This window comes from Gopherus flavomarginatus, chromosome 3, assembly GCF_025201925.1.
Source record: "Gopherus flavomarginatus isolate rGopFla2 chromosome 3, rGopFla2.mat.asm, whole genome shotgun sequence".
Classification (NCBI taxonomy): Eukaryota; Metazoa; Chordata; order Testudines; family Testudinidae; genus Gopherus; species Gopherus flavomarginatus.
Genome location: NC_066619.1, coordinates 100,425,794 through 100,437,997, shown reverse-complemented (window position 1 = coordinate 100,437,997; position 12,204 = coordinate 100,425,794). Strand labels below are relative to the sequence as shown.

Below are 12,204 nucleotides of genomic sequence, written 5' to 3'. Positions count from 1 at the left end.
TCTTTACAAACTTAAATATAGCAATCATTTCACACATGCAGCTACATCTATGGTGGAGTTTCACAACCTGTAGCAAACAGTTCACAGTACTGTAGGACGGGAAGTGAAGAAGAATACCATATTTAAGGAAAAGTGCAAAGAAAATTCAAGTATGCAGAATGTAATTACCCAAATTGAACTTGGTCTGGGGTCAGTACCACTACACTTAAAAACATGCAAAGGGATTTGTTCCCAAGAATTTATCCTTTGCCTGAAAGGCATTAAGACCAGTGGTGTCCCCTAATACCATGTTAAAGTACTAACAAGCACCAACTCGGTGTATAGCGTGCCACTTACTGCAGCACAAAGATTTTCCTTTGTAAAGGTCCTGAGTTTGCATGTGAACTGGGACCCTTCAGTTCATCCCCGCTGCATCCACACAGGGGAATTACAGCCTAGTACTATGGTATGCACTGCTATTCACTCCCCCTTAGTCCAAACTGCTGGACAATGCGACATGCCCCTAGGCTTGCAGAAAGCTGTCTCCAGTCAAATAGCATTTGCAATCACTACTTTGCATTATTCCATTCACATCAATTAAATCTTCATTTCAAAGTGTAGTTGGAATTATTGAGTTTAACTTCCCTACCACTAAAAGGATCAATACCTTGAGTGCTAAGAGCTTTGAAATCCCACTGAAATCAATGGGAACTTTGGTTCCTTGCAGGATTAAACCTATAATCAGCTGAACAAAAACCCTGGATCCAAATTAACTTTGGGAGGGCCTGAAATCTTGATTTGAATCCAGAATTTGCAGCTTGTGTTCTATGTTTAATTTGAATTTTAGTCTTTGGAATGGCTATCCGCAGAACAAATAGACAACTGTAGTCCAGGTACTCTATAAAAATTTTCTCTTGAGATTTCTTCCTCCTTTATTTCAGGATGGGCTTTATTTGGTCCTTTGAAGAGAGGGTCTTTCCTGTCACATTGCCTAAGCTAAGTGAGGCCGGCATTCTTTTGGCTCTTTCATTCTTTGAGTTTGACCACTTGGTTCCTTTCTTTCATGGTGTTACAAGCTGCTGTCCATATTTCCTGGCAGGGTATGTGTTGTGAGTTCAATAAGCCTACCTTTTATGCTCCAGGAAACCTCTTGGATACTCTCTCCTAGAAACCTGTAATCTTGGCTCTTCCACTGGGCTGCCTGATATAGCTATGAAAAGTCTCCACACTGTTGCTTTGCTAAGCTGATGTCTGCCTGAGTTCACCAGTCTTTCATTTTAAAGAGACTTGCACCAGAGCAACTTGAGGAGGTATAAGTGTGGCTATTAAAATTAGTCAAAAACATAAAAGGCAAAACTTGGGAAAATTTCCTGAAATTGTCCTCAAGATTTCCACATTTCCCCCCACAACTGTTCACAGGCCTGGAATAAGAGGGTGTAGTTGCATGAATTAATAATATTATACATTTTCATAAGAAGATCTCAACACTACAGCCATGAATTTACCAATAGCCTCACAGCACTCCTGTGAGGAAAATAAATATCACCTCCATTTTGCACAGGGTTTAAATGTGCTGGGGCCTTGGCTTGATCTGATGCCTTCCTTCCCTCAGATCAAGCCTTCTCTCTAAGCAGTGTCATTTTTTAGTGAGTGATAAAACCACATCACTGGAGACAGAACAATGCAGGTGGCTGAAAAATCTAAATGCACCATGGGTACATAGAGAGTGAGAAGTGGCTTTACCATGTGAAAAATAAATTAGGCAAAGACATTCAAGGAAACTAATTATAGCGGTCAGCTTGCACTAACTAAAAGACTGTAATCTATTTTGATACAAGGTACAGGTCCAGTACTAAAACAATTAAAGATCATCTTATTCTAAACAAGTCTCTGATACAGATTTTGACTTCAATTTTTTGTGGCATAAATCCAGCATACAATCCCTTACAAACTTTATAGGGATTTTTGACCCTCTCCACTTGGATCAAAAGGTCACTAATTCGCATGGAAGTAAAAATGTGTGCTGCTGCTGCTTTATGGATTTTACCTGTCCGTTTCAGAAATGATTAAGTCCCTCTACCAAGAAAAAATAACCACTGTTGTTTAATATATGGGCACACGATATCGTAATGGAATTGAGCCTGAGGTACTTAAGAAAAGTGAATGATTGGATGTATGAAGAGACACAATAAAGATAAGGAAACAGTTTCTAACTATCACAGGAATGAATCAGATGGATTAATACAATTCACCAGTTTCACTTCTAAAATAATCCTTGACTGCCACACTGTAGGTCAGCAAAGTGAAGAACGTAGCTTTTACATGGCTACAACTTTCATTTTGCCTGCAGTTAAACATTTTTTAAAATTCATTGTTAGCCAAGATGGCTTATGATGGGACAAGAAAGTATTAAATTACAGCACAAACAGCAATAGAACACATAAATGGAGGCCCAGGCAAGGTTAAATAGTAATATTATGTAAGTCTCTTTGATGTATGTCCATAGACTCAGGAAGTCTCTTTGGCTATTGTGTGCAGTGAAATCCATCATATCCTTACCTTAGGCCATGTCTGCATTCTGTGCAACTTTGGGATTCAGCACATGTCTTACAGTTCTCACTGCATTTCCGGCAAACAATCTTATCTGAAAAGGAAAAAAGAAAAACAGCCCAGAAAACCCTGGTCAATCATGTTTAATAAAATTATATGGATTGTTCATTGCTTTTTTACCTGAGCACAAGAAATGGAAGTAGAAAGCAAGAATAAAGTTAAATAGCTAACATGCTACTTATATATTGACCTTCTCCATCGAACATCACATGCTTTCAGTTATTTCTAAATATTTAAAATAACATCCTATTCCTTTGAAAAATAATATGCTTTGAGATTGTAAAAACATTTACATGAAAACACTTGTTTAAATTGATTGTGTTTTTATTATTGACTCATGCAGTCTTTTCAAATAATAGGAAAAATACTAAATTCATGCAAATAAGAGTTTCTACATAAATTGCTCATGCAAAGCGACCTAGTAACCTTTGTGTAATTGTCTTTTAGCTCATTTAAGCAAACAGACTTTCCTAATTTCATTTTTTTGGGGGTTCAAGGATATGCCTGATTGCACTTTTCTGATCATATCAAACCTAAGCAACATATTACTGTTCTCTTTACCCCAGCCATAAGACCTAAAGAGCCCATGTTCCTCCACACATTTACACTTCTTACTCTGGGGGTTCTGTATCATGGACTCCAACTTTCCACCTGAAAAGGGCTGTGTGAGAATCCCATCCAGCTCCACATTCTCTTTTATCCTGTGCCTTGATCAGGCAGAGGAGTCATTGTGGTAGAAAGAAATGAAGCTAATATCTGCCCCTGCTATCCCTGGTTATGAGTATATTGCTTCACAGTACTGCAAGCAAGAGACACCGGCCCCAGTTCAGCAAAGCTCTTAAGCACATACGGTAATTATCTTTAAGGATATGTCTAAATCTCTGGGATTAAATATTTTATAGGATCAGGTCCTAGGCTGGGAATTAAGACTGGGGACACTGCATGGTCATCCATAGGTGGGAATTAAAGCCAGGTTTCCCACATGGCAGTGTATGTTACTGCTATTGCATCACTGCAGATATTAAACATCTGCCAAATTTTGCCTACCGTTGTGCAGCTGTGTTAAGAGTTGAGGACAGAGCCTCTACCTTCCTTAGCACACCAATGTAGCAGTGGAGCAGCACGTCCTTCTGGCTCTCACATGCCCATTGGTTTACCAGGGAAGCATAGTATCCCAGTGTAGGAAGTAATGTTTAATATGTGCTGGAGATGAGCACATGCATCAAGAAGATGCTTTCTTCCACATGTTCCCCCACCACATAGTGGATCTACTATTGTAGTGGGACAAGCATTGCTCTGCTACCTCCACTTCATAGTCAGAAAGAGGAAGGGAAGGATTTTGTCATGTACCGCTAAGCATGATTTTCAAGCACTAACAATCAAAGCAGAATCCAGGTGTAGTTTTGGAAGACACTCTTGATCAGGATTGGTTCTCAACAATTTCATAAAAGAAATAAGATTTAGAAAAGAAACAAATGTATCAAAATACACTTTTATCTTAAAAACTATCCTCTGACCTCCCCAAACAACCCAGCCCAAATACTGGAAACCCAAAGAAATAAGCAGGAGAAAATACTGACTCTTGTCAAGGTAAAATCCATCTAGGCAGCTGGTAATACAGCTATTGGATTCTTCATTTAGATAGTAACCAGATTTACAGCTCAGGCATTGGTCACTGTGGCTTCCAACACAGGTTTCACAATTGGGGGAGCATTTTTTACAGCGTTTCTTGTCTGCATTGTAGTGACCAGGTGGGCAGTTTGGAACACAGATCCTGCATTGTGCAGTGAAGAAAAGGCAGAGTCATCACTGATGTAAACCCACCACCCTATAGCAGAGGTCCCCATATTGTGAGGCGCACCCCACCTAAGGGGCACAGAGGAACCTTTTGAGGGGGGGACAGCCCCTACAGAAGGCAGGGAGGGAGCACCACCCAGCCCCTCCCGACCCCCAGCTCTGCTCTGGTTCTGCGTGCAGCCACATCTCCATCTCCCAGCCCTGCCCCTGCCCCAGACCAACGCTCAGCCTCAGCCCCCTTACCCCATTCCCATCCACACCAGCCCTGGCAGAGGCAAGGGACGCGGATAATTTACATCTGCCCCAAGCTTGCCCAACCCCAGTGACTGACGCTAAATACTAGTTATGCTGGTTCTAATTCTGTTTTTATGTTCATTTTGTTAAAAAATAGTCAGATGATGGCTGAATAATCAGGAAATGGTGTTTGAAGGATCTACATTACATTCAAATTAGTAGGACTTTCCTCTAACTCCTATGCAAATTTGTAAAATAAACTAAAGGTAAGAGAAATTATTCCATATCCTGTAGAAAGGGGAAAAGGAGGGAGATGTGAAGATAAAAATAGAACAAGGGATGATATATAAAGATGTTTTTTTCTTTCTTACCGTGTGTTGTTTTTAGATTTGTAGTAATAGTGTAGACAATCAGTACAGTGGTCTGGTCCTGGCCCATCACACCCTACTTTACTGCATTCTGCATTGCATGGACCTTTAATAAATCCAAAAATCAAAGGAGGGGAGAAATGACACATCTGCATTTGCTACTCTGTGGTTCTTACAAAATATTACTATAATGCAGAGTATAATTACCGCAGATCCCTATATGGACTCTGACTAGCTACAGTGAAGCTAGCACAGCATCTAACACAGACTTATCAGATATTGTCTGTGGAGTCAAATAGATGCTTTTATTATAAATAAATCATTTAAATTTTTCGTCACTGATGCCCAAGGTCCCTGAGTCCCTTAACAAAGACTAACAACATCATTTATCATAAATAGTTCTGTGTGCCCACATAAATCTAAGATTGAGAGCAAACAGTATCTGGTAGGCTATCACTAGCAGATTGTTGTTAATAATTAAATAAGTGTACTGGGGCCCTGTTGTTCACAATATCATTACAATATTTTTAATATGAACTTTAACTCTGAAAGTTGGGGAATTGATAGTTAAGATTATCCAAGTAACCTTAACTCAGACCTCATCTTCCTGCTAACAGCCTCTTACTGGATAGCAACTAGATGCTAGTAATGACCACTATCTTGTGGTGCAGTTTCTTCATAATTCCAGGAGAGGATGTGGGTAGATGATGACTATATAATGGTGTGGTATCTTAGAACCAGGGGGAGTTGAAAAAAGGAGATATATTTATGAATAATGGGCTCTTCCAGAGGCTTCATAGGTTAGAGAGCTGATGAGGTCACTTGGGCTGTATGGCTTATGGTGGAATTTTGGATGTAATTTTTGGAATGTGTAGGCAAGATAGTGAACTAGATTTCAGTGTATTTTCTCTCTAAATTAGCAGCAGAAGTGGGTCTCTTTGAGTCTTTTGCCCATACATAGTGTTTATTTTGTAGGTCTGTATTTACATTTTGGGAAGGCAGGGTTTGTGGTCCACAGTGGCAATGTGAATGTTATACAGTTGTTTGGTGTTTATAACTAATACCATCAAAAGTGTTTTGCAGATTAAACATTATCATTATGGAAAGCTGCTCAATAACCATCATATGCCAATCCCATCTCTATGCCATGTTGATGTCTGAAGCAAGAATACAAAAATAAAAATAAAATGAAAAGTAAAATCTCAGTCTGTCCAGGTGATTCCAGAGTAGCTCAATCACCTTCCAAAATAAAGAGAGGTTCAAGAGTGAGTGGAGAATGGAAAAGTTCTCAGTATAATGCTGTCATCTTGGGGCTGGCACTCTACCTTTAGACAGGGAGATATTGATCACAGAATCAGCCAATCAAATATTGCCCAGCTAATGGCCCTCAAAGTTCCTTTTCACACATAATGGGCCCAAGTGCTTTCAGAACGCTCTAGATAATGTCATACCCAAACAGGACAGCCCCACTGACTTGTTGGCTTTTTGCTCTGATGCTATCTGACTGATGCCAGAAAGACTAGTTATAATAAAAGATTCAATGAAGACAATGGACAATTTCTCATAGAGCTCAGTTGAAGGAGATTGTCTCTCCTGATGCAATGTAGATGATACCATCCCAAACAGCTGTTCATATGTACTGCTGGGGAATTCTTCACCGTGCATATTCATCATGAATATACCATATGTACTTGCCATGCTTAAAAAAAATCAGAATTATAAAGATTTATGTGCAACTTTAAATAACAAGTCACATGACTCGGGGCTTAATCAAAACTGTTAACTGAAGTCTCACCTCTCCCATTCCTCTCATGGGAAAAGCCTCAGTGCAAAGCCTTTTTACTAGAGCTTTGGTTGGCATCATGCTTTTGATCTTAGAAAGTTCATTTTCCTGCATGTAATTATTATAAAGCTTGCATGCTTATATTTGTTACAATTCTACCTTATGAAAAGAAGTTTTATAAACACACATACAAACTTCCTCTTCAATCCAGAGAAAGGGAAAGGCAGATCAAAGTAACTGTGCAAGTTATTTTGTATTCAACTGCTTTGGTTATTTTTGTTGTTTATTATTTGTTTCCAGAAACATTCACATGGTGCGAAGTGGCTAACAAACAAACAAACAAACAAGGCACAGTTCCTGATTCCATGATCTTAGCCTCTAATTAGGGAATGCAAGTAGACAGAAGAAGGAAGAGTAGAGTATAGGGAAATGATGAACATCAGACAATTAAGGTGGCTAGGCAGTGACGTTCTGACAGTACAATGGCACATACAGTGTGCCAAATTAGTCCTCAATCCTATTATACATGAGGTACAGTAAATGAATGATTCCTTGAGATGTAGAGTTCAACTCACCTGCATAGTCATCTGTCCCATAGTCTTCTGTAGGGTCTTCGACTGGACTGGAGCGAACTCGTTCCACTTTGGGAAAATCGTTTCTTGGTGAGTAAGGCTGGATGGATGTCCCATAAAGAACTAAGGACCATTCTTTCAATTTGCCTAGCAGTCAAATATTTAAAGCATAATCTTAGAAATTACTTACATCCTCTCTTTCTCTCTCTCATGGATTTTGATATTGATCATGTGAAATTGTGAATGATTATAAGTGAGTTTGAGCCCTTGCTTTATCTCTGTGTCCTCGTGCAGGACATAGTGAGACAGAGATAATGCAGTTTTAGCTTCAGTATAAATCCAAACCAGCTCACCTTTCTAAATCAGTTTTTCATACATCAGATCTTCCACCACATCAACCTCTTCCAATTCTAATAAAACCTTACTTAAACATTCATGCTTGCTTCAATAAAAAAACATAAATAGTTTTCATATAAGGAGTGAAATCCTGATGATGAAATCATATGGACTTCAATGAGGCAAGTTTTCATCCCAGATTTCACTTTCCTTCAGAACACTACTAAACCAATTTTTCTTTTTTATTATTCATAATCTGTCAACTAATTAGTTGCACAGTTGATGGGATTCCAGTTTATTAAAGGGGTTGATTTTCTTATAATACCCAATGAGTAACTCCTACTGGCTTTAATAGAGGTCTACTAATGCACACTGAGGGAAGAAATACTCTTCTAACTGATCAAAATCTCTGTAGTAAAACTTCCATGTCATCCTCTGAAAACACCACCATCAGTGAAAACCCATACTATAAGATTAAAATATGGAAAATAAATTTGGCCACACTGCTCCCTTGATTGTATTTGCCCACATTAAAAATCACTATACAATTTAGCCCAAGTCAGCATAATTGTCAGTCTCTCATTATGAAAGGCTTGGGACTGAAATAGGTCAGCGGTGATTATTTGAAAAAGTCCTGCAGCTACGTTTCATGGTGGCCTATTCTTTGGTCTAATTGCTCTTCCCTCAGAGCAACTTTTTTCAGAAGTTTAAACCAAATTAACCTTTCTTTAAAGAGATCACTCATACTACACCTATGGTAAAATTCAAATAAGTTTACTTCCTCCTTTCTATTAATTGCTCTCTACAATTTGTTTTGGGCTTTAATATTCTCCTTTGCCTGTGTAATTTTAAACTATAGAAGTTAAGTTCCATTAACTTTTACCAAATCCTAGTTATCTTTCTGTATTCTCCCAATTTTGTTGCTGTCCTCTAGTGAGGTACCCAAATTATATGCCCTATTACCTCTCTGATTTTACATTCAACACCTAAAATGTATGCAACAAGAACAGAGGTTTTCCTAAGGTGACTGGCTGATGGGAGGTGATCACCCATTTTCGTGTCAACTGTTATATTTCCACACTAAAGACTGTTGTGAAACAGTACCTGTCTCAGTCAACCCAGTATTGCCTATTGTTCGAATTTTCAGCCTGATTTGATAGAAATCCTACCCTTTATCTGACGTTATTTGTCCTCTCTTGATAGATTATAAGGCTGGAAAAGGCCATGGTCCTATAGTCTAACCTATTGCATCACACAAGAGTAGCTTAATTCTTGCATTGAGTCCAATAACTTGTGGTTGAGGTAGAGCATATCTTTTAGAAAGACATTCAACCTTGATTTAAAGACTTCAAGTGATGGAGAACTTACCACATCTCTTGATAGGGTGTTCTGATGGTTAATTACCCTACCAGTGATAAAATGTGCACCTTATTTTTCTAGCTTCACCTCCCAGCCACTTGTCTTTGTCTGCTAGATTAAAGATCCCTGTAGTATCAGACAACATCTCCCTGTACACGATTGTGCTGAAGTGGCCCCTGAAACTTCTTTAGATCAAACACCTTTAATCTTTGGTTATACACCCCCGGATCACATTGCCCCTTTTAGCCCTAGCATGTCTCTAGGTGCTTATCCCTAAATCCTTGTCAGAGCCACAGGTTTCCAGTCCCCTACCCTGCAATTATGGCCTATGTTTTAAGATGTATGACCTTGCATTTGGCTGTAATAAACTGGATGCAGTCAAATAATGTGTTTTACTAACAGATCTAGACTGCCCTGCCCTCATCATTTAATTCTTCACCAATCTTTATGTCACCTGCAAACTTTATAAGCAATGATTTTATATATTTTTCCAGATCATTGACAAAAATATTGGTCCAAGAACCAATTTCTGCAGGACCCCACTAGAAATACTCCACTTATTTTTGCTGCCCATGCATGGAATCTGGAAGGATTTTTCTCTGAGATCAGGTTGGCAGAGACCCTATGTTTTTTTCACCTTCATCTGCAACATGAGGCACAGATCAGTTGTTGGTTTGAGCTACAGTAAATGGTGACTTCTCTGTAACTCGAAGTTTTAAATCAAGATTTGAGGACTTCAGTAACTCAGCCAGAGGTTATGGGCCTGTTACAGGAGTAGGTGGTCAGACTCTGTGGCCTGTAATCTTCAGAAGGTAAGACTAGATGGTCATGATGGTCCCTTCTGGCCTTAAAGTCTGAGTTTGAGTCCTACTGAAGCTATAATTCTTGGACTTTGCATGCATGCAGTAGTCTACACGAGCACATCTATTTACAGGATCTGGGCCTTGAACGTGCTTTTTAATTAAACAAGTGGAGGGGAGAGTAATGCAGGTGTTACCATGGGAGTAGTTTCCTTTTAAAGACTAGTTCAGTCGATAAAATTGAGAAAATCCATGGAATTTGCCAGCACATAAATGAAGTCTGTCTCAAGGCAGTTTTAATTTGCACAATGAAAATACACACACACACAGACACACACTTTTATAACAAAGATACAAACCATACACATCTGAGCCAAAATATTTTTTTTTGGCTGATTTCACCATTTAGTCTGGCTAGCACAGTCCCTTCCCCTCCTTATAGTTAGTACATAACAAAGAGATCCCCAGTTATATGTGTAGGAGAAACAGTATATCACAGAGTTTCATAGACAGCATATGTCTGCATTTTGCCCCATAAATTCTGCTGAATTAAATGCAGAAATAACATGCATTGTTTTTTATAAACTAGATGCTGCTTTTCTTTATGGCTAACATGTGACAATACCTTGCCCAATGCTAGGGTCTGATGACATCAGAAACATTACATGGGTTGGTCATTTGTTCACATTTTGAGACAGGAAAACTGTAGTTATTAGTTATAAAACTTTTTGATAGCTAAACAAGTATTTACAGACATGCAGAAATACAAAACACGTATGGTGGGGATAGCAGTGTGATCAATTGCAGACTCTGGTGATAAACTGGGTAACTACCATAGATTGTACTGATGCACTTTTGCTTACTTCACACTCTGCCCACTGATCTATCACTGTCAGGACAAATTCAAACATCTGAGTTTTTCCTTGGATAACATATGCCAAGCATTAACACATCTCTTCTGAACAGGAATGCTGTTGGACGGTTTCCATTATGAGGCAAGTACTACTCTGGATGCTGAGAATAAATGATGCTAAAGAGGACAAAAAGAACCAGGGCCTGAATTCTCCACTGTCCTGGATCCTGTATTGTCACTTACATGTGTGCGTGCGAATGCAGATTGAGTGTCTAACATTGATATTTGGGTCTGGTGGTGTTTTACACCCATCTTGCAGAAGTGTAAATGACTACACAAGGTTCAAGGCAGTGAAGAATCCCTTCTCCAGGTCCAGATTCTCAGCTATGCCCACTAACCACTGGGTGCATCTGAAGATATGGGACATGATTTCCCATTGGCGTGATTCCTGACAGTTTAGAGCAGCCTCAGGACGTCTTTAAACTATGCTGGCTAACTATGGCCCCAGGGGCTCATATACCAACTGTGGACTTCTACAGCTGGGTATTGGAGGAGATGGCTATGACAGCTCTGTGCCAGCTGCCAGAGAAATCCTCAGCTGGGCAGATCTACTGCATTTACCACTTCTTTGCATAACATGAGCTAGATCTTTACCAGCTGTAAATCCTCATTGCTTAATTGAAATCAGTAGAGCTCTGCCAATTTACACCACTTGAAGATCTAGCTCCATATGATAAGCCACTAATTGTGCTGCAGTTCATGCAGTGTAAAGTATTAAAATCAACAGGAATACTCTTTCAAGCAAGAGTGTGCAGGAACAGGTCCTTAAAGAGTATTTGAACTAATGTTAGTCCTATATAAAATTTGGTGGAACTCAATCCTCTCTTTAGCTTTTCCCCTTTTCACTGTCCTGGTAGCATAAAGGGGCTATAAATGGACTCTGGAGAATAGCCCCTCTATAAGGAGTTGGTGGAGAACTACCGAAGTGGCTCTATGCCAGCCCTTGCTCAGGCTTTAGCATAGGGAGCGTGCCATGGCAGAGAGGGAGGGAGGTGGCTGGAATGCATTGCTCTTTGCTGTACTTGGCTCGGGGATGACTCTTAGGGTGCTACTGCAAGCTGCTCTAACCAATTCCTTGGTGCCAGGCAGGCCTCTGGCTAACCCAAGATTAAATTTGGTAACATTAAAATATTGATGAAGTTGCCAACCATTGACTTTATGGGCTTCCGTTTTAATAACCTGATGAAAGGAGGAACTCCATTGAAGCCAATGGAACAACGCCAGTGAAAACTGGCGTGAGAAGATAATCGAACCAGTGATAGCTGAGTGATGACTGAAAAACTGAAGCAGACTGTATTTCGCTTCAGACCTCTAGAATGCTGTAGACAAGCCCTTCAAAACTGGGAGCCTAAAGTTAGTCTTCTAAATCCATAAATCCAGCCGGCAAGAAGGAACTGAGGGGGTGGCGGGTCGGCAGGGCCCTAAATTGAGTGCCATGAAGGTGGGACCCTAG

The 12,204-nt window shown here is 39.6% G+C and overlaps 1 protein-coding gene across 4 annotated transcripts in view; it reads right to left on the bottom strand.

Moving 5' to 3' along the window:
- PCSK5 (proprotein convertase subtilisin/kexin type 5) overlaps nt 1-12,204 on the bottom strand; it is a 300,518-nt gene that overhangs the window by 69,711 nt on the left and 218,603 nt on the right. For all 4 annotated transcript variants that reach the window (XM_050944093.1, XM_050944095.1, XM_050944094.1 and 1 more), the window contains 4 exons: nt 7,347-7,490; nt 4,992-5,094; nt 4,170-4,363; nt 2,539-2,623 (listed from right to left, as the gene is read on the bottom strand). In XM_050944093.1, the coding sequence (XP_050800050.1) occupies nt 2,539-2,623; nt 4,170-4,363; nt 4,992-5,094; nt 7,347-7,490 (526 nt within the window). The remainder of the gene's footprint in view (nt 1-2,538; nt 2,624-4,169; nt 4,364-4,991; nt 5,095-7,346; nt 7,491-12,204) is intronic.